Genomic DNA, 26993 nt, shown 5'->3' with positions numbered 1-26993 from the left:
TCTCCACACAGTGTCTTAAGGTGGGCGCAGATCGAGGGATGCTTTTCCACCCGCTGCTCATCTCTGGAGCCAGACATCTGTTGCAGTAACATCTGCTTGCCCCACCCACAGCCCTGATCATGTCACTTCCCAAACCGCCCCCTCTGTCAACCTATAAAAATCCAGTCAACTTATGCAGAGCAGAATTCTGATATTAAATGGTCTGTGTCTAAACACAGATGCTGGTCATTGTGATGAACTGGTCAGATTATTTTTCTCAGTAGGCTGATAGGCTCTACTCCAAGAATTTGAGGGTGTGTTATACTCAGACATATCATACTCATAAATAGAAAATATTGTAGGTCAGCTCTTCCGGGCTGAAGGAATGGGCACTTGTGGGACACAGGAAGGGAAATTGGGAGTTTTCCATGCTATTAACTAAGGTGGCCATTAGCAGATCAGCTATGATAGTTTCCCCGAGTGATACAATTGGAGTCACTGGAGTCCTCTGTACAGTACAGATTCCTGGGGCCATCCCAGAGCTGCTCCATCAGAATCTCTTACAGGTCAGAGCAAAGCGATCACATTTTAAATAGCTGTCAGGTGATGCTGATGGACCTTAGAGCAAGGTAACGACTGTGCTGGAGGCTGGGTGAGAGAGCAGCTGACATCACACTGATTAATGACATAGAGGGGGCAGACTCACAATGGAAGCTGCTTTAGAGCAGGTCAACCTCAGGATCACTCAACACCGTGTAAATAATGAGGAACACAGCTACCAGGCATCCAAACTGCATGAAGCCTCAGACTGCAGGCAGCAGTGAGTGTCAGACATATTTAACATTGAGTCATCACAGCAAACAAGAAAAACTGGGAAGTTTTAGACACATCATTCTAAGGACCCAGCAGAGCTGAGATGTGGTCCAGGTATCCCTGCCTCCTCAGCAAGTCTGGGTCTGTCTCACAGTCTTCACTTCTAGGCATCCATCTGTTTCCGGATGGATTGATAAAAAGCATGCCCCCTGGAGAGCCAGGGAAAGTCACCTTATGCTAAGTTATGAAGCACAAGGACATTAAAAATGACAGCATAATAAAAAGCAGTAAATGGCATGGTTCCTGGTTTTCAGCATCAATTATTACTGTGAACATTGTTTTTGATTGACAGAATGAGAAATGATGGGGAAAAAACAGAATTGCATGAGAAAGGAGGAGGGGTAAATGATAAACTAAAGGGTTAGTGGAAGGCAGATGGACAGATGGACAATTAGACAAATGCATAGAGGAACAGAGAGAAGGGTCAAGTCTGGCTATGCTGTAGATATTTCCTCACAACTGAAAATTCTCTCGCAGAACCATGAGGGAAGCTCAGGAGACTCAGAAAGCTTACAGTAACCAAGGAGGTTATAAAATCCACAACCCCTGCCCCGCAATGTTACACAGGCAGGAAAACCGTTGGGGAGGAGACTCTTCTGTAGCTGCTGTGGGATGTTCTGTATGTTAAATGTGTTGCTCTGATTGGTTAATAAATAAAACACTGATTGGCCAGTAGCCAGGCAGGTAGTATAGGCGGGACAAGGAGAGAGGAGATTTCTGAGAATAGGAAGGCTGAGTCAGGAGAGACGCTGCCAGCCGCCGCCATGACAAGCAACATGTAAAATACCAGTAAGCCACAAGCCATGTGGCAACTTATAGATTAATAGAAATGGGTTAAATTAAGATATAAGAACTAGATAACAAGAAGCCTGCTGCGGCCATACAGTTTGTAAGCAATATAAATCTCTGTGTTTACTCGGTTGGGTCTGAGCGGCCACAAGACTGGCAGGTGAGAGAGATTTGTCCTGACCGTGGGCCAGGCAGGACTGGAGGAAAACTCTAGCTACGTGCAGCATTGCCTGCAAGTCACGCAGAGGGTTCCGGCGATGCAGCTTTTGTGAGTTGTTGTTGTGCTGGGGTGGGTTTTCAGTATGGCAGCTGAGTTACCCATGATCCTGTGGGCAACCCCAGTAAGCTCACTGGTTCCCTAAACCAGTCTGGGATGGAACTGGCGTGTGTGTGTGTGTGTGTGTGTGTGTGTGTGTGTGTGTGTGTGTGTGTTTCTCTGTAGCCAGTGCCCCATGTGAGCTGAATAGATGTGCTCACCTGGCTCCAGGAAAAGTCCCACAACACAAACCAATTATTATTTACCCTTAAGTGATGTCCAGCAGCTTTCTGAGAAACACAATTTCTGCGTTTTGAGGGCATAACTTCATAGCTTGTGGGATATTCAGCAAGTGTGTCACCGTCACCATAGTCTAATTTAGGATATGGGATCACCCTCAAAAAGGAAACACGTACCCTCTAGTCGTCACCCTCCAAACTGTTAACCACTGGTCCAGTCCCCATCTGTACAGCTTTGCCAGCTCCAGGCCGCTCACACCAGGGGAACTACTCCATGGGGGTCCTCTGTGCGCCTTTCACTCACCATGTCTTCAAGTTTGTAGTTCCTAATGTTTTAAAACATGCCACGTTGTGGGGCCATTTCACACACTGCTTCCGTTCATTGGCTGACGGCTGTCTGGGTTGGTTCTCTTTGGCGGTCCTACGCAAGGGTGCCGTGAGCACGCATGCACCAGGTTTTGTATGGAACCATATATTTATTTTTCTTAGATACATACCTGAGAGTAGATGGCTGGGTTATGTAACTCTGTATTTAAATTTTTAAATCCCTGACAAACTCATTTTCTATTTTCATCTGCAGTAGATGAGTGCTCCATTTCCCCGGGGTCCTCCGCAAAACTTCTTCTTTACGACTTTTTGTTTGTTTTTATTACAATCATCCTAGAGGTTGTGACGTGGCATCCCACTGAGGGTCTAGGCGGCCTCCTGATGACTCACCTGTTGGGTCTTTTCCCTGTGCTTAAGGGTCTTCTGCATATCTTCTTTGGACAAATGTCTGCTCAGAGCCTTTATCTACTTTTAATGGAGTTATGGCTTCCAGCTAGAACAACAGTTCTCAACCTGTGGGGTCGCAACCCCTTTAGTGAAGGGGTCAAACTACCCTTTTTACAGGGGTCATCTAAGACCATCGGAAAACACAGATATTTACATTAAGATTCATAACAGTAGCAAAATTACAGTATGAAGAACAAGAAAGATAATTTTATGGTTGGAGATCACCACAACAGCATTAGGAAGGTTGAGAACCACTGAGCATGGAGGTTCTTATCTGACACATGGGTTGCAAAATCCCTCCTCATGTCTAACTATATTTTTATTTCCTTGATGATGTCTTTGAAGCAAAAAAAAATTTTTTTTTAATTTATTTCTTGTTGTGTTTTGGAGACAGGGTCTCACTCAGTAGGTCAGACCAGCCTGGAACTCACAGCAATCCTCCTGCCTCAGCACCCCATGAGTTTTTAATGTTGAAAATGTCCAGTTGACCTGCTTTTCTCTTAGGCTGTCTGTGCTCTGATACCATGGCTAAGACACCACCGTCCAACGGTCAGTCATGGTGCCTATTTTTTCCTAGGAGTTTGATACATCTAGACCTTGCATTTAAGCTTTGATCCTTTTGAGTTACCGTTGGTATGCAGTTTCAGGTCCAGGTCCAGTGCTTTTGCATGTGGACATCAGTAACAAATATTTTGGAAACAAAAAAGAACTGGAGGCAGAATAATATTCCCCTAATATTATCAGTATTGAGTGTATCCCTTGCTTTTCTTGCTGCTGTGGCAAAAACAATGTACAGAAGTTTGGGTTTGTTTGGGGGGCACAGTAGAAGCTGTAGTCCATTATGGCGGCATGAGCGGGAAGTGACATGTCACATGGTGTCTGCAGTCAGGAAGCAGTGACATGAGCCCTCTGCTCCCCCGCCCCCTTTTATTTGGTCTGTGCTCCCAGCCAGTGTCTAGGGTGGGTCTTCCTTCTCAGTTAATACTCTCTGGAAACATCCACACAAACACACCCAGAGTGTATCTCCCAGATGACCCTAAATTCTGTCAGCTGCCAATCAAGATGAGCCATTATGATAGCTGCGCCTAGACTAACACATATTTAACTTACACAATCACCCATGAGCTAGGTATTTTCTTTCTTTTTTTTTCAAACAATACAAATGCTTTGTTTAATAATTACAGGTCATCATGGGCCAAGTGGTGGATATCCAGGAACCAGCAGCAATGTCAGCTTAACCTCTGAACCTCTCTTTCTGACTCCAAGAGGGTGAGCACATCACCCTCCTGGACGGTGCCTTTGACATTTTGGATGATAGAGCTGCTGGTGTCATCCATAAATTCCAGGCGCACCTGCGTGCACTGTCCCTGCGTACCTGCCCAGCACTTTGGTTACCCTAGCCAGTTTGATAGGTTGCACGTGACTCATGTCCATGATGGTGGCAATCTGGGGGAGGAGCTAGGTATTTTCTTAATTCACAGATGAGAATCTGAGTGTCTGAGAGGCTGCATATGTGTTCCAGGTCTCACATTGGTAAACAACTCCATGTGTCTGCCTCCCAAGCCCTTTACTACCCTCTCCCATTGGCAGTGTAAGGAAGATCCCAGAACCCAGCGGACACCTCAGGACACAGCAACTCTCCAGAGCGCACGAATACAGTGCTTACTGGAAACTCCTATTTACATTTGAAGTACGCTGCCACTTCTTGGACATTCCAAATGGCATGTTTGATTCAAGCAAATATTAGGGTTTCTACAGAAAGATTCCTGTTTCTAAGTAAGATCTCTGTTTCTGATAATGTTGTTTTGAACAATTCTTTAAGTAGGAGAGAAAAAAAAACCCTGAAAATTGCCAAATAAATATATTTATTAACCTGGAAAGCTGGTAATAAAAGTAACTAAGATAATGAGATAGTAAGGAATTAAAGTGGGACCCCCAAAGAAGCAAGAGGTGCCCTTAGCCCTCCTTGCCCTAAGGATGTCTGTCTGCCCATCTGTCTGTCTGCCCATCTGTCTGGACTAGATTCTTATTCTGTGCTGCCACCTTTGGGGTAGAGTCGCGGGGTCCGGGGATTCCTCAAGTATTGAGATATGTGAGTAACAAAAGCTAAGGCCCGGGGGCAAGATCATCACTCCAGGTGGACAGGAAGTAAACCAGGCTCCTCTCATCTGGAGGTGACAGGGAGGGACCTGATCCTCCTTGAGGAGATGTAACCATAGCTAGTCCCATGTATCCAGGAAATGCAAGCACAGGCTGCCTAGAGGACAGCGGTACCACCAGGCAAGGTCTCAGAAAACATTCACCACAGGGTCTCCAGATAATGGGCAGCATGCAGAAGAGATACAAAGAGAGAGACATTAAGACTCAGCACTGAGGAAGGAATCGGGGTAAATACGGACACACACAGACTTAAAATACTAAGAACGAAGTGGAAGAGAAGAAAACCACATGCATGTCAAGCTTTTAGAAGGAAAGATAAATGAATCTGAACATACCTGGAAATGTCTATGAAGAGAAATGAACCCAGAAAAGCACATGTTCGGGCAGTTGACTGAGCAAAGCTGCCTGCAGCTACAAAGGACCAGTCCTTGGACTTGCATGCCCCCTCAGTCTCCAGAGTCAAAGGTCAGGAAACAGCGTGAAAATCTACTATTTTTCCAAAATCCAGAAACTGATCTAAGGCAAGCTACTAACATCAATAAGCAAACCTGGAATATTTTTGTCCAGATGAGTTACCCAAACCACTAAACTGCACACACTGTGAAGACCTGGCGGCTGACCCCCTGAACCCCCTCCAGCTTCCCAGTCCTTGTTACCCGGCAGCCATCGTGCAGGACCCCAATCTCCCCCCCCCCCCGTCCTACTGACCCCCCTGCCTCTGGTATAGATTCCCTTGCTATCCAGATAGATACTTGCTCCAACATGAGAAACCCCAGTGAACTGACGACGTGGTCCAGGTCCTCAGCATGGCACTGGGCCCTTCATTAACCGGTGCTCTTACTCCTGGGGCCCTTCAGCACATCTCGCTATTCACCTGCCTCATCTCACATTGTCTCCCATCCAACCCCAGAAGCTGCCAGCTCCTGAATGAGCAATTATGTCTCCCTGCATTTGTGGCTGTGCCCCAATCCCTGGTTCTGGTCCTCACCCACCCTTTAAAAGTCTACCTCTGATGCCACTTCCTCTCTGAAGACTCTTATCCAGACGGTAAGGGGGAACGGTAAAGCGGGGTAAGTAGATGTTCTGTTTCCTGTGACAATCAGCTTATGGCATCTACCCCGGCCACTCACCTTTTTGTCCCCAGAGTGCTATGTCCCCAACACTGCAGCACATTTTTGTCAGTTGGATCGTGATCACTATGACCTCTAGCCCTATGAAACAGACAGCAAGAGCTTTAGGGACCCCTCCACTTCCATCACTTTTCTCTATTCAGGGTCTTAGCCTCACGCCAGACTCCCCTGGCCACTGGCCCCTCTCTCCTGTCTCAGGTAAGCTGACAGGCTCCCCACATTTCTCATTCTTCACAGTGCACTTTTATCTCTTTTAGTGACATTCCCACTGATAACAGCATCTTGTGCAGCGATGCAGGAGGCGTGACCCAAGGCTCCCGCAATCCCGTTGGGCACAGCCACGGAGGTGAGAGGAGCAGTCAAGACACCGGCTTTAAACATGAGAAAACGGAGTTATAGGGTGACGTGAACACACACGGAATTTTAAAACAGGACCGTGAATATTTCCGTTAAGTTTAAATTTACTGGTTTCTTCTTGCTGAATAAAAAAAAACAAACTGAGAAAAAGCAGGGCTCTGAAGACAGGTCTCTGTGACCAGAAGATGCCCAGGCTCAGTTTTGTTACAGAGGATCAGGGCAGAGAGAGAGAGAGAGAGAGAGAAAGAACATGTTCCAGAAAGGCCTGAATCTATAATCCAGGAAGAAGACAGACATAAGGTGGGCTCTATGTAAATGACCCATGACGGGTCACGTCTCCTAGCCCAGGGCTCCAGGGTTTCTACCTTTGCTCTGTCTCTTGGGCCCACCTCTCCCCTCAGAAACATTTTCTTAAAGAACCAAGTAGGTGCCCCAAATTCAGACCCCAGATTGTGACAGTCTGGCTGCAGCATCACTAAGGTCTGACAACCTTCAGAATGCAAAGGCCCCTCCCTGCCCCCACCCCCACCCCCACTCCCCCGCATGGCTGTAGGTGACTCCCACCTGAGACCTTACCAAACAAAGAACAGTGGCCCACCTGCCCAAAATACACACACCAAGCAGGAGTGAGACCAGGCTAGCACAGAAAAACTGCATCTCTTGGTCTCTCACTGGGTGTCCTGGCCCCAGAGCAGCCCAGACACATCTCTAAGTCCTCTGGCTTGTCCCTCAGTACTGCCTCTAAACGGCACCGGTGACAGGCTTCCCCAAGGACAAGGCCCTAATGTTATGATATATTACTTGGGGACCCCGGAGGTATCCTGCACGTGCTGGGAAACTTGCTGGCATGCTGGGCAGATGCAGTTGCGGGCTGGTGCATGGCCCACTCCATACGGGCATTGTGGTGGGGCGGCAGGTGGACATCCACAGCCCAGATGCTACATCTGTGCGGAAATAGTTTATTATGATAGAGAGACAAAGAGAAGATAGGAAAGAAGAGAGAAAGAGAGAGGGAAAGAGAGAAGGGTGGAGGGGTGCACACCTCGTGGGAGTGGAGGGAGAGAGAGAGAAAGGGGCGGAGTTTTTCCTTAAGAAAAGGCTTCTAGATCAGGATGCAGGAAGGCAGCAAGGGGAGGGCAGGTAGAAGAATATTAACACCTAGTCCCCCAGATTTCCCACAGCAAAAGGACATGGCCCTAGGACATAAAAAAAATGGATTTTAAGATAAAGGATTATATTTTTCCTTTTATTTTACTGACAGCAGGTGAGGGTTTTCTTTCCCCCCTTCTTCTGTTATTCGGGGTCACATGAACATATAATCAGAAAAAAATGAAAAAACGTTTTTTAAATTGTGAGTTGTGCTGCCTGGAGACATACTCAATGTCTAAAATTAGCAACTGCCTCCACCTCTGTGCTGGAGAGGGCAGCAGCTGGGCCGTTACTGTGGTCAGAGGGCAAAGGGAGCCCAAGGCACAGGGGCTGCTGCGGCAGTTGAGCTCCTGAGGCTCTGAGGCTCCTGCTGGCTGGACGCTGCTCCGTGCGTGGCAGTGCCTCCCCCTCCCCCTGCCAGCCTGGCACAGGGTGACTTGTTCTTTCCCATCATTGTGATCTGCTGTCCCCTGTGCAATCAACATCCCGGCTTAGAGGGAGATGTGGAAGACACTGTGAGTAAGGAGGCAGAGGCTTGATACCTTCAGGCTTCCTTGGTGTTGCTTGTTGCTTGGGATTATCCAGGGCTTCTCCTGCACACAAGCCACAGGCACTCCAGCCCACCAGGCGTCCCTCGGAGATGCCAGCTCTGCCTCCCAGATGGGCTGAGGGACCCGCCCACCCTCCTCACCTACTGCCATTCTCACATTTACAGTGTTTGTTTTTTTCACTTTTCTAAGAGAAAGCCTCACTGTATAGCCCAGGCTGCCCTTGAATCTCCTATGTAGCCCAGGCTGGCCTCAGACTTAGGGTAATATTCATGCTTTTTCTCCAAGGGTGTTGGGATGACTGTGGCCACCGTACCTGGCTAGTGTGAGTTTGTCTTGGTTTGGTTTGGGTTTCACTTGTTTAGTACTAGGAATGAAATAAACTCCGGCCTTGCACATGCTCAGAAGGTGCTCCCCACTGAGCCATTTTCCAAGACAGCTGCTTCTCTTTAGCCTAACATGGATCACCACAACAGACAAGATCTCCCCAGGATCTTTGTCAGTTTTCCTTGACCAATAAATCTAAACCAAGACGAACCACAGATATATTCAAGAGGTGGCACTAGACCAGCCAGCTGTCCCTTGGTGCAGAGACTGGTGAGCTGAGCAGTTGTTTGCTCAAGCAATTAAAATCTGGGGTGACTTGTTACACTGCAGTAGCTGACTGATAAATGCTACCCCCAAATGCTGCCCAATCTAGATCAATACTTCTTTTCTTTGAGGCTAGGATAAAGACAGTGAAGTAGGCACAAAGCCCAGCTCAGTCTGTGGCAGCCACTTTCAAACTAGGTTATATACACCACAGAATATTTGCAAGGTTCCCCACACAGAATAAGGAGTATGGATAATGCTGAAGACTTGGTTTCCTTATCTTCAACTAAGACACACAACACACACACACACACGTATGTACACACATGCACACGAACACACACCTTTTCCTAAAAAGTAATCTTGCTACCAGTTTTTTGTCTCAATTTGCATAGGAAAATCAAGCCCTTCCGCCACCTTATCTTATAGCAAGGTATTGACCCCTCTGGAGAACTGGAACAATACCCTGAGACACTGAACAGCACCTGAATATGAATGACTGGACAAGATGGTGAGGATGGTAAGAAGTGGTCAGTGAGAACGAAAGGGTTCTAAATCTTTAGGTTTAATTATCAGCAAAGACACAAAATCACCTCATTTTTACTTGATCAGTGATATCTATGCTAGGAGTTCTATTTGCAGACACTTTACAACATTCCCATCTTTCACAGAATTCCTGGTTGGCAGGAATGGGGTTCACACAAGCTTGCAGAAGAGTATTTCCATGCACCCTGGTTGAACATCTTTCCTAGCCACTATAGAATTTCCCTCGACGCTAGTGAACCTCCAGGTACACCGCTGCCCCAGCTCTCACTTCTCAGCGTATGTGCCTGGTGACATGGCCTGAAACACTCCTGTGGAAACCTAGGTATCTGGGTGATGAAGCAGCACAGAGAGAAGAAGCCAACACTTCTCAGCCTTAAATTCAGATGCTTTGATGGTTAATTCTAGCTGTGCCAAGTGTCTTGCTGAGGAGCTGTCTGGAGCAGGGTGGCCTACGGGTGTGCTTGTGGGGCTTGTCTTGATTATTAACTGAGGTGCGAAGGCACACTCAGGGGGTCCTGGACTATATCAGACAGGAGAAGGTTAGGTGAAAGCAAGCAACAGGGATCCATTTGTCTCTCTGCTCTTGATGGTAGATGTGATCTGACTACCTGCTTGAGTTCCTACCTTGATTTCTCCTCAATGGTGAACTGTAATCTGGAACTGTGAGCCGAAACAAATCATTTCTTCCCATAAGTTGCTTTTGTTGCGTGTTTTGTCACAGCAACAGAAAGGGATCTAGGGCAGATGCCAAGTGTAGCCACCATGGACCCACGTCTAACCGTAGGTAAACACTCCAGAGTCTATGAGTCAACGTCCCTGGTCAGGAGACACCAGCTCATCAACCCTCAATAGTCTATGAGATCTGAGGAGTCAGAAGCAGCGAGAGGCATGAAAAAGCCACTTGAAGGTGAGGTCCAGTGAAGTTAGACTGAAGTAAGTCCTCACAAACGCAGCCCGGGAGGCACTGACATCTGCCCTCTATCTTCGCTCACGCACAATAAGTTTTCATTCCTAAGAACGTGAGGAGATGTGAAGGGCTGAGTTTCACTTCACCACAGACCTCTTGGATCTCCAGTGCCACACTCCAGCCCACCTTTAAATAAAATCCCTGTCTAGAAGCATTTGCATCAGGAGAAGAATAAACTGTCTGGACAATCTGGTAATCAGGGACAAAATACATTCTCTCCTCTTTTAGCTAGAAATAGCAAGAAAATTTGGGGAGTGTTGGGGTTCTGACTTGCATAACAGCATCACTCTCTCATCCTTCACTGGAATCCAGAAGGAAAGGAACCAGGTTCTCTGGGGCAAGGGGCTTCTCATGGAGTTAAATGTTTAGGCACGGTTTGCCAAAATACATGGGGTGGTGGGGTGATAAGGAAGAAGAAAGATAAACTTGTGTGTGTGTACATGTGTGTGTGTGTGTGTGTATACCTGTGTGCACAAGTGTGTGTGTGGTACACATGTGTACATGGCACACACATACAGCTGTGCAAGGAGTCAGATAGGAGAGTGTTGGGGTGGTCTGCATGCAGGCATGTGTGTATTGTGGTGAATTGTGTGTGTGTGTGTGTGTGTGTGTGTGTGTGAAGTGCAGACATATGTGCATGCACACCTGCATGTGTGTGCCAAGGAGTGAGGGTAATGTTGGTGGGCTCTGGGTGCAGGTCCATTCATGTGTGAATTGTGTGACTAGCAGTGCAGCTGCCCTAGTCACCTGTGCTCACGTAAGTAACCCCAATAAACTCATCGATTCACCACGAGAGGTTTTGGAGTCTGTGAGTACCTTATCTGGTATGGACAGGTGCCACACCTCCTCAGGAAAAGTCACACATTATGTGTCATTGATATCTTTATGGAGCAGAACTCAACAACCGCCTTTGAAGAGATCAATCATACATCAATGTGGTGGCTGGAGCGTCTCCATCATTAAGCTTTTGGAGACAAAGGGGACATAAGCAGCATTCATACTCGTCTCTGTGGAGCATGACCCAGGGTAGCTCATCCTAGAGTAAGCAGGTGGCCCAAACCCCAGCCACATTCCTCTTAGAGCCATAAAACTAAGTAGTCTGAAGAGGGAAGACACAGATTCCTTACTCTCTGCTGAATTATCTCAGCAACAGAGGTGAGCCTTGCTGTTAAAAATATTATGTGTCGGATGCACCCTGGAGCCCCAGGTTTTTTATTGGGCATGTCTGCCTTCCATTCTTCATTAGGGTGAGGGAGGTGCACAGTATGAAAAGGTGATCCAGTCCCGAAGCCTCCTCTCCTGCCCAGGGTCCAGGACGAAGGCTGCAATGGAAACTCTAGGATGGACTTGGCAGCTTAAAGCAAAGCCAACTGTAGCTGAGTTTATTGCACTGGAGATGGGAGATTCTGACTTTGGGGTCAGTCTTCCACACAACCCCATGAGATACTTGGAACATCGCTGGTGTGAGAAAGAACTCCCAGAGAATTAGTGAGTGTTTATTATGCATGCACTCATAGTCAGTAAAAACTAGTGAGCATGCATCTGGGTGCACCCATCTCTTAGATTCAGTACTGTGCACTTGCAGTTTCTGTATCCCTGCAGAATTAGCGAGCTTGTATCTGTGTGCATTAATTTCTGATTAGTTATGTAGCTAACTGCCAGCTGCAACTCTCCCTCCTAGAGGGAAGGTCCTATGACTCCAGAGTCAGAGACTTACAAGACTTGGGAACTCAGAAGGCTAAGAGTCACTAAGCCCCTCCCCAAGATGATATGAGCGGTGGCAGTTGATCGTGGGAAGAGACACTTCTTTGTAGCTGCCTACAAGTTGAGCAGGGAACGCCAGTGACCAGCTGCCTGTGAGTCTCCCATACTCAAGTAACCTCACACCATAAGGAACCACATTGGACTCGCTGGTTCGCTAAGCTAGACCTGCGTGGAATTATTTCTTCAGCCTGTCTAAGGCAAAGAGACATTTGTTCGTGTCTCCCAGGACAAGTCACACAACAGTGTGATGGTCACTGTATATTATCAACTGGACAGGATCTGGGATCAGCTGGGAGGCAAGCCTTCAAGCATACACAAGCAACTTGTGTAGATTATTTAGAATAGGTTAGGCCTCTGGCATGCCTGGGAAGAACCATGGTAATTATGCTAATTGGGGAAGACCCATCCTACCGGAGGGTGGCACCATTCCAATGGGCTGGGGTCCTGGACTTCATAAATACAAGCACTCATCTCTCTCTGCTTCTTGACTACAGATGTGACCAGCTGCCTCAAGTTCCTGCCTCTACGACTTCCCATCATAATGGACTGCACTTGTTCCCTCAAACCATGAGTCAGGAAGGCCCTTTCTCCTTTAAGTTGCTCTTGTCTGCCATTTTATCACAACAGAAAAGTAACTAAGATGATGGCATTTGAAAATCCTCAATAATCCCTGTCCATCACAGCACAGAGGGAGGAGATTTCTATTAAACCCTGAAGTCTAGGTGCTAAGCTTGAGTATGCTCCACTCCCTGGAGACAGGTCCCCTCATATCTTCATCATGTCCTCCATGTGCGGAGATGACTCTTAGAGCAACAGGAGGTCAGAGGTCAGAGCCAGTCAGGCTGCCAAAGCTCTGACACGTCCATCAGCAGCTACATGCACAGGGCAATGGGCCCTTCTGGGGTCCTTGGGGGCCAGGTGATTTCAGAATTCAGATTTTCCTTCTCAGTTTTAGAATGCTGATCTATTAACACTTCCAGGAAGACCTGAGGATGCATACTACTAACTCATTAATTATTTCTTGTACCTAAGCATGAATATTTATAACAACCGTCTCTATCAGGTTGATCTAAATTGTAAGACAGCCAGGCTAACAGGATGGGAGATGTGGCACCATCTGGCTCACTTCCCTCCATGAGAGACCTAACTCGGGAATTCAGGGCAAAGACCCCCAAGAAAATGACAAAAGAGGCAACTGACAAAATCCCAGCAGACGTTCCTTGACGCCAGCAGCCCATGAAACAGATGGGTTTGTCTTGAGAGCCCCTGGCTTCGGAACCCTGAAGGGAAATGATTTCACAGTCTTGTGTGAAGAATCAGAGTCTCTGAGTCCAAAGAGGACAGAAACACTGTGTGCTACCACACACCACAGAAGGACACACAACGTGCTGGCCCCACATACTGACAGATCTGCAGGGTGCCAGGCAAGCAGTGCAGGGAGCCTCCTGCCACCTGGAGCATCAAGAGCTGTAGATGGTGTTCTGCCCTCTTCAGGGCCAACATGCCCCAGGTCTGTCCCCAGGTCTTACTCCAGGCAGCTCCTGGCTCTGAGTCCACTCCCACAGCCTTGACTGCCAGCTCCATGCACTTGACTTTCACATATTAATCACTGGCCCTTCCTCTTCCTCAAATCCAACTCAAACTTTCCACCTCCATCTCGGTGAGCATGTGACATATACAACTGATACATGCCATACCTGCCTGCGTCCCACAGCTCCAGACTGGCCCTCGGGAGTATAACATAACTGGTTCCGGCCAATGGGACGTGAACAGAAATGTCACATGTCACTAAGGTATTTAGTATCTGGTGCACTGGCCTCATGTTTTCTTTTTTTCCCTGATGCTAAGACAAGACAGTGGACCATCATCAAATGTTCTAACTCCTAGAATTACAGCTTAGAAAAAGTGACTGGGTTTGCCATAAACTATGAGAGGAATAAAACTATGTGTAGGGGGGTGGGGTGGGCACATGTGTATATGTGAGTGTGTGGATGTTCTGTTTTCATTCAGAGAGCAGGGGATAGCGCCAGGCATCTTACCACTCTCTGCCCCACTCCTACGAAATGGGGTCTCTCACTAACTCTGAAGCTGGGCTAGGCCTGCAGCCGGCCAGCCCCAGCAACCCTCTTATCTCCAGCCTCCCACCTTACCCCTACACCACCACCCCTGCCTGCCCACAGCACAGCCCTGGAGTCACAGGCACACGTGTGGTCACACAAGCTTTTATATGGGTGCTGAGGGTTTGACTCCTACCTGCTGAGCCGTCTCCTCAGCCCTGAGTAATAAACATGTACAGTGAACATCCACCAAGATTTGGAGTCTCTGCTATGGCAGCCAACATTAGTTACCTTCTTGCACATTGGTAAATCCTTGTTTGGTGCTTAGCTTAAACACCACTCCTGAGGAAAGTCAGCCCCTCTGCTTTAACGGCTTCCGGCAGTTCCCTCAGACATCTGCACAGTGGTTACCCCAATCAAGTGTCCCGTGGAGAACATTTGTATTTGGCTTCTGTATTTATCTGTGTTTCTTTCATTTCCTCCACCTCTTCATGGGATGAATACAGGGTCTCACTATGTGGCTCAGGCTGGCCTCAGACTCTAGAACATTCTTCCTCAACCTCCTGAGTGCTAGGATTTTGGGTGGAGTCACCACCCCCAGTAATAGGCTTCCTTCCTCATCCTTGTGTTCACAGTGTTTTGTAAACAGCAAACACCTGATAGATGTGATTTACTGAAGTGGAAACCAGAGCCTTCTCATTAGGTGACAAGAGGTCTAAAGTCCCATCCCAACCCCACCCCATCATCTCTGTGCTCCTCAGTGTTCCAGGTTCTGCAGGAGCCATGAGCTGAATGTCCCAGAAAGTACATCAAAGAGGGGCTTTTACAGTGGCAAGCTTACAGGCAGATGGGACCTCGTGAGCCCACAGAGCCACACAGTCTATCTGCTTCATGACTGATATCAGGCACACCAGCTGCATCAGGTTAATGTTTCTGCTGTTAAAAGAAAGATGCACCCAAAATATCTCTGGCTCCTTGGGGACCCGATGCAGAGACGACAGGCCAGCCGCCACGTCCAGTCCCACCACCACTGCTCGGCCAGGACTCCCCAAACCCAAGCACAGGTGGGGGGAAGTAGAACAGTCGATACAGTGGATCCTTTCTTTGGAAGCACAGTAAGCTGGCTACGGTGCTACACTCAGAGCTATTCTATTCTCACCTTTCAGAAGTCCCAGTGGTGACCAGAGAGAACGATGGCCTGCCGTTACTGTAAAGTTTTCACAACTGCCCCACACTAGCATTCCACCTGCTGCAGATGTGGCTTTGCTTGGGTGCTGAGGTAACCCACTCAGTGTTCATGAAACAAAAGATTACCTCAGCACTGGGGCCAACGAGGTGGCTCAGTGGGTGAAGGTGCTTGCGGGGCAAGCCTGGAGACCTGAGTTTGATCCTTGGGCCATGAAAAGGTAGAAGGAGAGAAACAACTCCACAAAGTTGTCCTCTGACTTCTTGTGCACTATGGCACACATGTGCCTACACACACATAAGCCAACATGTATATTGTTCCTTTTCAGAACAATTGGGTGACGAGGTTCAGAGACAGATGTCCAGGTCCAGAGCTGGACACCAGACCCAGGCTCACAGCTCCAGGACAGCACAAGGGGATGTCCAGGAGCGTTGCTGGCAGAAACTCAGAGCATGAGTGGAATAAGGCTAGACTTAATGCGGAAGGGCATGGAGGGTGCAGGAGAGCTGGGGGTCCCACATTTGGATGTCAAGCATCATGGGCAGCAGATATGAGGTGCCTGAGAACAGGTAACACGTGGAGCAGAAGCTGTTCCCAGCTGACACCTGGCGGGTCACATGTCACGTGCACGGTTCTCCCAAGACTCCCGAGTCAACCACAGCACCTCACTACAAAGGAGGCAACTGGCAGCAGCAGAGCCGCACTCACCTTGCAGGAAGATCCTGTACCAGTAGATTTGTCCAACGTGAATCCCCCCGAGAAACACCAGGTTGAACAGGATCAGCATAGAGGTGGAGCAGGAGGCCAGCAGAGCGTGCAGCCGACGGCGAGCTTGCGGGGAGAGGTACCGGGTCTGTGAGGGGAATGCAGACGCGTTTCACTGAGAGGTCAAGAGAACTAAGCTAAGGTTTACTTCTGCCTTGGTATTTCTACTGCTGTCATAAAACACCATGACTGACAACAACCTGGGGGAGAAAGGGTCTGTGTCACCTTACAAGTCACATGTCCATCCTCCAGGGACGTCAGGGCAGGACTAAGGCAGCAGCCTGATGCAGAGGCCAAGGAGGAGCGCTACTGACTGGCTTGCTCCTCATGGCTTGCTCACCAGGGTGTTTTGATACAGCACCCAGGACCACCAGCCTAGGGGTGGCATCACCCACAGTGAGCTAGGCCTTCTCACATCAACCACCAATTGAGAAAATGCCCCACGGGCCAACCTTGTGGGGGCATTTTCTCAGTTGTGTCTCCCTCTTCTGTTGGTATAAAACTAGCACTATATCCTCTGTTGCCAGGGCCAGACTCTTCCTCCTGAACGTGGAGCCATGCCCGTGTGGAGAGTTCTCAGAACCTCTGGCCTACGACATAGCCATTCTACCCTAAGAACTGAAAACATTCCAGCAATGTTACTTCTTCCACACCCGGCCTCCCTCTGGCCTTGGCAACTTAAGTTCTAAAGCTGATTAGGCTGTAGCAGCCCTCTTACCCACCAGGTGAGACATGGTTGTGTGTTTTCTGCCTGTAAATCCATAGATAAAAATCACTTTAAATCATTCCCCACACTATAACTCCATGCCAAGACCAAAGTGACCAGAGGTCAAGATCACGGTGACCTCCTAGATTGGTGGACTGGACCCTAGGACATCAGCCAGCTCCCCTGAAACCTGATTTGATATGAGGAGTAACACTGTGGGTGCATGGGAGACACACTGTGAGCCTCAACTCGATGGACTTTAAAATCACCACAGAAACAAACCTCTGGAAGGTCTGTGAAGAAGTTTCTAGACTGGGTCAACTGAGTAAGAAGAACCATAAACACGAGCCCTAGACTGTGTAAGAGAGAGTGAGCTGAGCCCCGGCAGGCAGGCATTCATTCCCCTCTGCTTCCTGGCTGTGAATGCAGTGTGACCGGCTGCCTCACGTTCCTGCCACGGTGACTTTTACGGCTTGATGCACAGCATCCTCAAACCGTACGCCTGAAACAAGCCCTTCCTTCTCCAAGTCGCCTGTCTCAGGCATTTTGTCACCACAGCAAGGAACTTCTGTAGTTTCTCAACAGCACACAGCAGCAGCTGAGAAGGCGCTGACCACAGTTCCTGGAGGATGGTGGATAGAAGGACCCTTCCAGTGAGCACAGCTGTTCTATTATCCCTCCTGGGTCCTGGTTTCATGCCTCTCTGGTAGTTCCTCTTTGTACCTCATCCCTTACATTGTGCTTGGCCCTCCCAAAGGCCACCCAACCATGACGGGAGGTGTGAGAGCCCCATAAACACATCTGTGAGTTCAGTGTAGAACCAGGGGCAGTACCACAGCAGCTACACACAGCCCGGGGTGTCTGACAAACACTTTCACGGAATCAAGGAGAGGCAATGGACGGCCAGTAGATCTAACAGCTCTCTGAAAACCTACAGATCTCCGAGGCCATCAGCTTCAGCTGTGCTGTGATTTCAAGGGCTCCATGGCCGCAGCCTGTGTGAGTCACACAGGCAGAGACAAGCCTGGAAGGTGAATTTCCTCAGGGTCCCCTCAATCTAGAGAAATCAAGCCCCAGTCTGGTCCTTCTCTCTACTGCAAGCTCAGGGTTATTCCAGAAGCGCACATCTCACTGCAGAGGGGTGTCTCCCTGACACTGTCTCGCAAGAATGGGGGACAGACCGCCAAAGTCTATTAAACCAGAAGCAAACTTTATTCCAGAAAAATTAAAATATTAAAAAATTAAATAAAATAAACACCGCAGGGCACAAAAGCTTATCAGCTAGCTGAGACCACAGCCAATGTTGGAATTCTGAGGCTGTGGCAGCTGGAGGGGGGCTACAGCTTCTTTTTAAAGTAATGGGTAAGCATGAGACATAGACAAAGGAATTTTTACAGTTTTGAAGTTAAACGTTTAGAGACAAATTGTTTTAGGTTTTTACAGTTTTCCATTAACAAGGTTTTAGGGGGTTTCAGCTAAACAATATTTTTATATCCCTGCAGCCCTTCTTGACTCAGTTAATTGATGTTCGTCCAAACCTGCAACTTCCCCTGACACAGCTGGGCTCCCATAGTGGGGGGAATACGAAACAATGCAAGGCAGGTTGTCACAGAGAACTCATTAAAAGTTAACTTTGGTTTCCGTAGTGAGTGGTAGGGGGTTATGGAAGAATAGCTAAGCCCAGGGCTGCAGAGGGCAATCTTTAGTAAAGGAAAACTAACGTTTGGGTTGTTGACAGAGCTGCCCATCACAAAACACGGAGGGGCCCAGTTAAAGGTTGATCCTTGTTTTGCTAGCCATGCTGATGGCTGTCAGTTTCCATTCCTTAAGTTTATAACTTTATATTTTTATATTCCTGGACCCTTCAACCCCATTCTCTCTTCCTACACTACTTTACAGAGGGTTTTATGGCCACCTTACACCAGTGTGGGCTTTGCATGAATAAGCCACTTGGGAAACAGTGTCTGGATGTGGCCTAGAAAGCTCTCCAGCCCAGAGGTCCCAGACACAGTGACACCTAGTCACTCTCACTGCCCCCAGAGGCCATGAGCAGGAGCAGGGGTGTTGTCAGGCAAGGGGGGAAAGGACCTGGAGAAGGGAGCGCTCATCACCCAGCTGCTCACTTCCGAGAATGCCTGTCCACTGTGGTTTCTGCATCTTAAAGCAGAAGAAGATGTTCTAGGAGCAGAACTGACTCAGCTGGCAACAGCTAGGGAGGTGGCTGGCGAGGAGATGAGGATGAAGAACTCTGAATAATGAATCAAGAAAGCATGAGCTGTCTGGATTGGTGTGGATGTGTCCAAATAACTCCCTGCAAGTACAGAGGCCACAGTGACAAATTTGACTTCCCAGGATCCAGGGAGCCAAGCCAGTCATCCTGCCCTCCACCCTGAACCTGACACCTAGGAGGGAGTTGAAAGACCCCTTCCTCCTTCTCCTTTATCAGTGTAAGAGCCAGTGAAGCTAAGGGGGATCTTCTTTTATGAGAAGTGACTAAATTCATTTAAAAAAAATCAACAGAGAGATGTTGACTGGTTAAGCTTCCGAGCGTTGCTCAGCCGGCTGAGGTGCTGTTACCCTGAACAGGAAAGCCAGACTACAGTGAGCTGAGCGTCCCTATGAGGGAGGGTGAAGAGTCAGGCCTGGCTCGCCCCCGAGGACTATGTGAACACAAAGATGTTGTCCCTGCCTATGACACAAGGGCTACTTGAACACAAATGCCTAGCAATCAGCCTGATAACCAAGAGGGGTACAGAGTCACAAGAGGGTGGATAGTTCATACAGCATGGACACACTGGAAAGAGAGAAGGGTCACAGCGCAGTGGAGACAGAAGTAGGCTCAGGATCAAATGTTCTCCAGGCTACTTGGAGCTTTGAACAATCTAAACTTATATGTGTGGGTTTTTTTTATGTCCTAGAATTTTCCATGTAGTACTTTCAGACCACAGTTGATGCAAGTAACTCAAACTATGGAATCAAAAGTGCAGATAATGAGGGTTATTGTCCATGGATAGAGGTGGAAGTTGACGTTAGGGGTCTTTCTATGCTGGAACCTGGGTCTCAGTCACTGGTTTATAAGTTTTGTTTTGTTTTGTTTTAATTAAGACTGTTCTTAGATGTCCCAAGAGGAAAAACAGAGTATATTCCCTTGGTCCAGATAGCTGTATCAATAAGTGGAATGTTCTAAGTCCTTATTTAAACCCATTTCCTTCGTACTTTCTGACACTCTATCCCACTCCTGTGGTATCTTGTATCTAGGATGCAAGCTATCTGATGTAAATAGAGTCATGTCCTCAGCTCAGTGACCCACCCTCCTATCTCATATGCTTAAAAACAGCCTGAAGAAGAGAACTCATACAGAGGATAAATGAGACAGGGGAATGTCAACATACAAGGAGACATAAATTATGACAATGAGAGTCCAGTCTCCAACTTGATCAGATAATAACAGTATGACTGACAAACAGAATTTGAATGTCATTAACATAAATTTATCAGGGCAAAAAGAGTTCTGGTGTGGTTGTGGCCAATCCCCAGATGACAGAAAGGGCTATGGCATTCCAATATGCTGGAAGCAAGTATCTGGGAGTGGTGCTGTCCCCAGGACATGTTTGGAAAGTTGTCAGGTTCTCTAAACAACTACTCCACCAACCCTGAGAGTCAGTGAGCAGATCCAACAGCTATGGATCCTAGCCTCCTCAGCACACACCTCTGAAGTTCAGAGTGTGGAACGGAAGGGAGATAGAGCAAGTTAGCAAGAACTGCTGTGTCTCATGCAGGTACCTTAGACACGGCAGAGAAGCAGACTACTGCAGTTTGTTTTCATGTCAGTATAACCCACCCTCCCCGTTCAGTGAAGGTACAGGACTTGCCTTCATTACACAAGTGTCTCAGAACACCAGGAAGCTCAGGCCTGGGGTAGGCCTTTGCTCAGTCATCCGAGAACACTGTTTCAGACCAAAGGGATTGATGAAGGTGGGCACATAACAGCAGCTACTGAGGCTTCTCTAGCACACCTGCTTCCAAGGTGAGGAGAGTAGCAACCAAGTAAATCTCAGAATTCAACCAACTTCTGTCAAACTAGTTTTCACTTCCTGCTGTGAGATGCTGACTCAGGGCTCCATAGAAACGCCCCCTGCCTTTTCCAGCCAACATCCTGTCCCTGGAAATACTAAGATGGTCTGGGCCAGCAAGCTGGTGCCTGGGGTTCAGGCTGCAGCATGTGGGATCCAGTGAGGCCGAGCACACAAGTGGGGTGTGGGCAGGAGGTGTTGCAGAGCTGAAGGACGCTGAGCTCGGCCCCTTGACTGTCCACAGAGGAGCTGATGTGGGAGGGGGGCCAGCTAAGCATCTGGGGGAGCAGATGGCCGGAGGAACGGCTGCTGGAGACTGCGACAAAGGCTTGGCAAGTGTGACCCGATGCTGTTTATTTTTAAGTAGGGGAAAAGCTAAAAATGGAAACTTGGTGGGCTTGAGCAGCTGGACACGGTTCCCCATGAAATCACAGATTTTCATTTTCTAATGACAATGCTCACTACAGGGTGAGAGGGGGGTGGAAGCAGCATAGAGGAGGTGATGCTGGACATCAGTGGGACAGGTGGGCACCCACGGGCCACAAAGAAGCCACCAAAGAAGAGCGGCCTGGTGAAGCATTCAAGGTAAGAAAAATAGATTCCAAGGTCCTGTCTCCATCTCAAAATACTTTATTGAATTTGCATTAGAAGTCTGTGTTCCAGCCTTTGCTCCCCTCCTTCTGTTCATGCAGGCTCCTGAGAATCAGGCTAGGCCGAGTTAAGCTCATGCAGGAGTCCTTCATGTTCTGTCCCATCCTGTGCCCAAGCCAAATGAATAGATGAAAATATTCAGAACGTAATGCCTCCATCTTTCAAATGTACTGAACTTCAAAAAGTACCTAGTCACAGCTGGGAGGTGTGTGTGGCGCACGCCTTTAATCCCAGCACTGGGAGGCAAGAGGCAGGCAGATCTTCGTGAGTTTGAGGCCAGCCTGGGCTACACAGTGAGTTCCAGGAAAAGCACAAAGTTACACAGAGAAACCCTGTCTCGAAAAACAAAAAAACAAAACAAAACAAAAAGTACCTCGTCACACTTTGTATGCTAATTAAGGTTTTTAAATTGAGATTTAAAAGAACTTGTTCCCCTCAGCTTCATTTCCTGGTCGGCTGCTGAGATCTGAACACGCTCTCAGAAGAGAAACACCTGCAGCTTCAACACTGCTTCTGTCCCCAACACAGAGTGTTCGTCCACACACACACTTCCCATGCAGTGCTGCTCTGCACGCAGCCTGTGTTATCCTTGGGCTTGCTTCAAGTCTCAGTGCAGCATTAGCTCAGAAGAGCAGTGGTGCTGCTCAGGTCCGGCTCTCCACTGTTTAACTGTCCATCCCGAACAAGCCGGCGTCTCACTCAGTTCACAGCTGTGTCTGATGAATGTAGCAGGAATCTTAGAGAGTCTTACTAATAAAATCAAACCCGGGGCCAGTTATTGGGGTGAAATGCTGGATGGTCAGAGAGAACAAGCCACAGCTACCTCACCTCGCCGGATCCTCAGCTGGTTTTGTTTCCTCAAACTGGAGGCCTCTGAGTCCTCATTCAGAATGGGTCTCAGCTGAACTTCTGCTCAAAAGCCTGAATGCTTAACCAGGCCAAATGCTTCTAGTTTTTGGTCCTCACACCTTATATACCTTTCTGCCTTCTACCATCACTCCCTGGAATTAAAGACGTGAGTCACCATGCTTGGCTGTATCCCTGAACACATGGATTTCTGCCTCTGGAATGCTAGGATTAAAGGCATGTGCTACCACTGCCTATCCTCATGTTTAATATTGTGGCTGTTCTGTCTCTGACCCCAGATAAGTTTATTAGGGTGCACAACATTTTGGGGAACACAATACCACCACAGATGAACATAATCCTGACAGCATCAAACAGCTGTCTTCAGTGTGTTCTCCCACCGACAGGACACAGCACGCACCTTTACACTCTATAACTTCAGCTTGTGATGCAAAGACTGCTTGTGTGAGGAATGACCCATCCTGCAGAGTAGAGAGAACTATTCGATCTTACACACAGTGAAGCAGAAGAGTGGTGAACCAGTCATGGGCCCAGTTAAGACACTGACCAGTCAGCACAGGCCTTCACACACAGTTCTCCAACTCAAAGACTTCCTGCTGCCTGGCACTCTACACCTGGGTGGCAGGATGCACGTCTCTAGGCTGTAACCCCTGAGATCTTTTTCTCTTTAGGGTCAGCTTCAAAGTAAATTTTCAAGAACTGTCTATTCACCAGATGCATCCCACACAAGTTTTTCTAACCAGGGTTGGTAGATACACACTGTGGGTCAGTTCTCCCCCACTGTGACAATGTACCTGAGATGAACAACTTCAAACAAGGTGCGGTTTATACTCACTCATTGTTTAACCCATTGCTTTGGGCGAGCGCAAGGCAGAGCAGAATGGTGGTGAGAGCACGTGGCTGGGTGGGCTGCTCATCTATGGTGACCAGGAAACACGGGGAGGGGTGTGAGGCAGGAGATAAGACACAGCCCCCAGGAGATTCCCCAAGAACTGACGCCCAGGAGGTCCTACCTCTAAGGACAGTTCCATCACTCCTGTTTCCGTCACCTCCTAAGAGCCTACTGCACTATGAACTGAAATCGATGGGTTAATCTGCGGATGAGGTTGGAGCCTTTGTGCTCCAGTCACATCCTGAAGCCACACCTCTAGGAACTCTGCTGCAGTGGGAACCAAGCCTTTAGGGACATTTCAGCTCCGAACCAAGAAAGTCACCAAGCATTGAGTCTGGAAGCAGAAATATATGGCTGATACTCACACTGGAATCTTAAAAGGAGGCTTGGTTACCCTGGAGACTCAGCAAATCTTCCTAGAAAGTGACAGATGAAGGAACACAGACTATCTTAATAAAAATGAACAGGTCCTGGGGTGGGGCCCTCCCTCGGACACGAGATTCCAGATAGACAGCAAAAATGAATTCAGAAGCTCTACTCTATAGCACAATGGGGAATTTAATAATGCATATTCTTCTTACTCTTCTGGGGCTTTTTTGTTTTTGTTTTTGTTCGGGTTTTTTGTTTTGTTTTTTGTTTTTGTTTTTTGGTTTTTTTTGGTTTTTCGAGACAGGGTTTCGAAACTGTGTAGTTTTGGTGCCTGTCCTGGATCTTGCTCTGTAGACCAGGCTGGCTCTTCTTCTTTTTTTAAAGATTTATTTATTTTATTTATGTATATGAGTGTTTTGCCTGTATGAATGTATGTGTACATGTGCATGCCTGGTGCTCATGGAGGCCAGAAAAGACCATTGAAGCCCCTGGAACTGGAGTTATGGACAGTTGTGAGCTGTCTTGTGGGTGCTGGGAACTGAACCTGGGTCCTCTGCAATAGCAACCAGTGCTCTTAATCATTGAGCCATTATTGAAAACCATATAGAAAGCAGATTTTTGAGTGTTCTCACTAAAGAAAATGACTTTATAAGATTATGCTCCTATGAACCAATTCAACCATTCCACCACATTTCAGAAGCTGAAATGTAAATTACATAGTAAATATACAAAATTTTCATTTTGTCTATTTAAAAAATGAATAAATTAACTAATAGGCCTCATAACTATATCTGGAAAGGAAGAAGTAAAATGATCTCTGTTCATAACATGAGACTATAGTTTAAAGAAATGAAAAACATCAGTGAAATTTAGGATTACAAAATTAATATCCAAAAATTGGTTGTTTTTATATACTATGAACAATCTTAAAGGAAATTAAGGGGCTAGGAGGTGGCTCGGTGGTAAAATGCTCGCTGTGCAAGCATAAGGACCTGGATTTGGGTCCCCAGGACCTGTGGTCCCAGTGTCTCCATGCACCTGTGGTCCTACTGTCCCCATGCACCTGTGGTCCTACTGTCCCCATGCACCTGTGGTCCTGGTGTCCCCATGCACCTGTGGTCCCAGTGTCCCCATGCACCTGTGGTCCCAGTGTCCCCATGCACCTGTGGTCCCAGTGTCCCCATGCACCTGTGGTCCCAGTGTCTCCATGCACCTGTGGTCCTGATGTCTCCATGTACCTGTGGTCCTACTGTCCCCAGGACCTGTGGTCCTAGTGTCCCCATGCACCTGTGGTCCCAGTGTCTCCATGCACCTGTGGTCCCAGTGTCCCCATGCACCTGTGGTCCCAGTGTCCCCATGCACCTGTGGTCCTGGTGTCTCCATGCACCTGTGGTCCCAGTGTCCCCATGCACCTGTGGTCCCAGTGTCCCCATGCACCTGTGGTCCCAGTGTCCCCATGCACCTGTGGTCCCGGTGTCCCCATGCACCTGTGGTCCTGATGTCCCCATGCACCTGTGGTCCCGGTGTCCCCATGCACCTGTGGTCCCCGTGTCCCCATGCACTTGTGGTCCTACTGTCCCCATGCACCTGTGGTCCTGATGTCTCCATGCACCTGTGGTCCTCGTGTCCCCATGCACCTGTGGTCCTAGTGTCCCCATGCACCTGTGGTCCTACTGTCCACATGCACCTGTGGTCCTAGTGTCCCCATGCACCTGTGGTCCTAGTGTCCACATGCACCTGTGGTCCTAGTGTCCACATGCACCTGTGGTCCTAGTGTCCCCATGCACCTGTGGTCCCAGTGTCCCCATGCACCTGTGGTCCTACTGTCCCCATGCACCTGTGGTCCTACTGTCCACATGCACCTGTGGTCCCGGTGTCCCCATGACAAGATGGGAGGCAGAGACAGGAGAAGCCCCAAAAGCTCGCAGGCTCTCTAGCCTGTTGAACATGGTGGCAAACAAGAACCCTGTCTCAAGCAAGGTAGAAAGGAACAACACCTGAGGCTGTATTCTGATGGCCATACTGTCATCATGCATATGCAGCATGGCATATATGCACCCACAGCCCTGCACAAACATAAACACACACCACCCCCACCACCCCACACACATGCATTACACATGTCGTACACTGGAACACACTTGTGCACACACAAAGACTTTTAAAAGGGGAAAAAAGAAACCATTCAAATGCCTATCATTAGATTAGTGAATAGATAAAATGTAGCATACAAATATAATGGAGTACTACTCAGCTTTAAAAAAGAAATTCTGATACACGCTACACAGATAAACCTTAGAGACGGTAAGCTAAGTGGAAGACACACTGTCTGATTCTGGTTGAATGAGACACATGGAACAGTCGAAGTCACACAGGACACAGAACAGTGGCTACCTGGGACTGCCTAACAGAGTGCACTGATGGAAACCTCTGGAAATTCTTAAGGTAATGGTTGTTCAGCAACGTAAATGAGCCTGACACTGCTGAATTTTATGCTTAATGGTGATTAAAATGGTAAGTTATACTGTACAATTACTTTTATTACAATGAAAAGAATTAACAGGCCTTGTCTATCAGACAGATATGCAGAAGAGAACACATGTAATTTTCAAGCACATCCATGATCACATTGAGCCTGTGCTACATTCTACAACATAGTCATGAGTGTCATGCTCACTGACGAGGTTCAGTTAGCAAGACATGAGAAAACCAATTCTGCATCAAAATCTAAAGTCCTATTCAAACCCAAAGTCTATACCTCAGTAATAATGAAATGGGTAAGCTTCAGTAATTATGATCATGAAACCAAGGGAAAAACATGAGAGGAAGTTATGAAAGGAACTTAAAAGCCTCTGTTGTCTTCACAGCAATATGTTTGGGAATCTCAATGAAAACAGTAATTATCTTGAAAAATAAATGACCTGAAATTTCAAATAGAAAAGCTAGAAACATTGAAGAAACATCGCCAAGGAAGATTGGAAATGGCCGAAGCTGTAGGAACAAAGAACACATGGGAAGCCTCAATGCACAAGTTTAAGCCAATGGTGCAGGGAAAGGTGATTTTCATTTCACAGAAACTATTTTAAAAATGGAAAACCATTTCATAACATTAGCAGAACCCTGATATCAAGTCATAAAAAGATAAGGGGCTGGAGCGATGGCTCAGTGGCTAAGAGCACTTGCTGCTCTTGAGGAGGGCCCAGGTTCCGTGCAACCACCTGTAACTCCAGTTCCAGGTTATCTGACACTCTCATCTGGCTTCTGGGGACATCTGCACACTGCACACATATGATTCACAGAAAACT

The 26993-nt window shown here is 47.8% G+C and overlaps 1 protein-coding gene and 1 pseudogene across 1 annotated transcript in view; both read right to left on the bottom strand.

Annotated features, from left to right (window-relative positions):
• Positions 1-4139: 4139 nt before the first annotated feature.
• On the bottom strand, positions 4140-4344 carry LOC131925663 (small ribosomal subunit protein eS28-like; annotated as a pseudogene).
• Positions 4345-5787: 1443 nt separating this feature from the next.
• The window catches only part of LOC131925133 (protein-cysteine N-palmitoyltransferase HHAT-like), a 39722-nt gene continuing 18516 nt past the window's right edge, over positions 5788-26993 (bottom strand). The window contains exons 2-3 of the mRNA XM_059280403.1: positions 16074-16218; positions 5788-6281 (exon numbers count right to left, since the gene is read on the bottom strand). Coding sequence (XP_059136386.1) covers positions 6184-6281; positions 16074-16218 — 243 coding nt within the window. The 3' untranslated portion in view covers positions 5788-6183. The remainder of the gene's footprint in view (positions 6282-16073; positions 16219-26993) is intronic.

This window comes from Peromyscus eremicus, chromosome 15 (assembly GCF_949786415.1).
Source record: "Peromyscus eremicus chromosome 15, PerEre_H2_v1, whole genome shotgun sequence".
NCBI lineage: Eukaryota > Metazoa > Chordata > Mammalia > Rodentia > Cricetidae > Peromyscus > Peromyscus eremicus.
The sequence above is the reverse complement of the archived record's forward strand: the minus strand, read 5'-3'. Positions and strand labels throughout refer to the sequence as shown.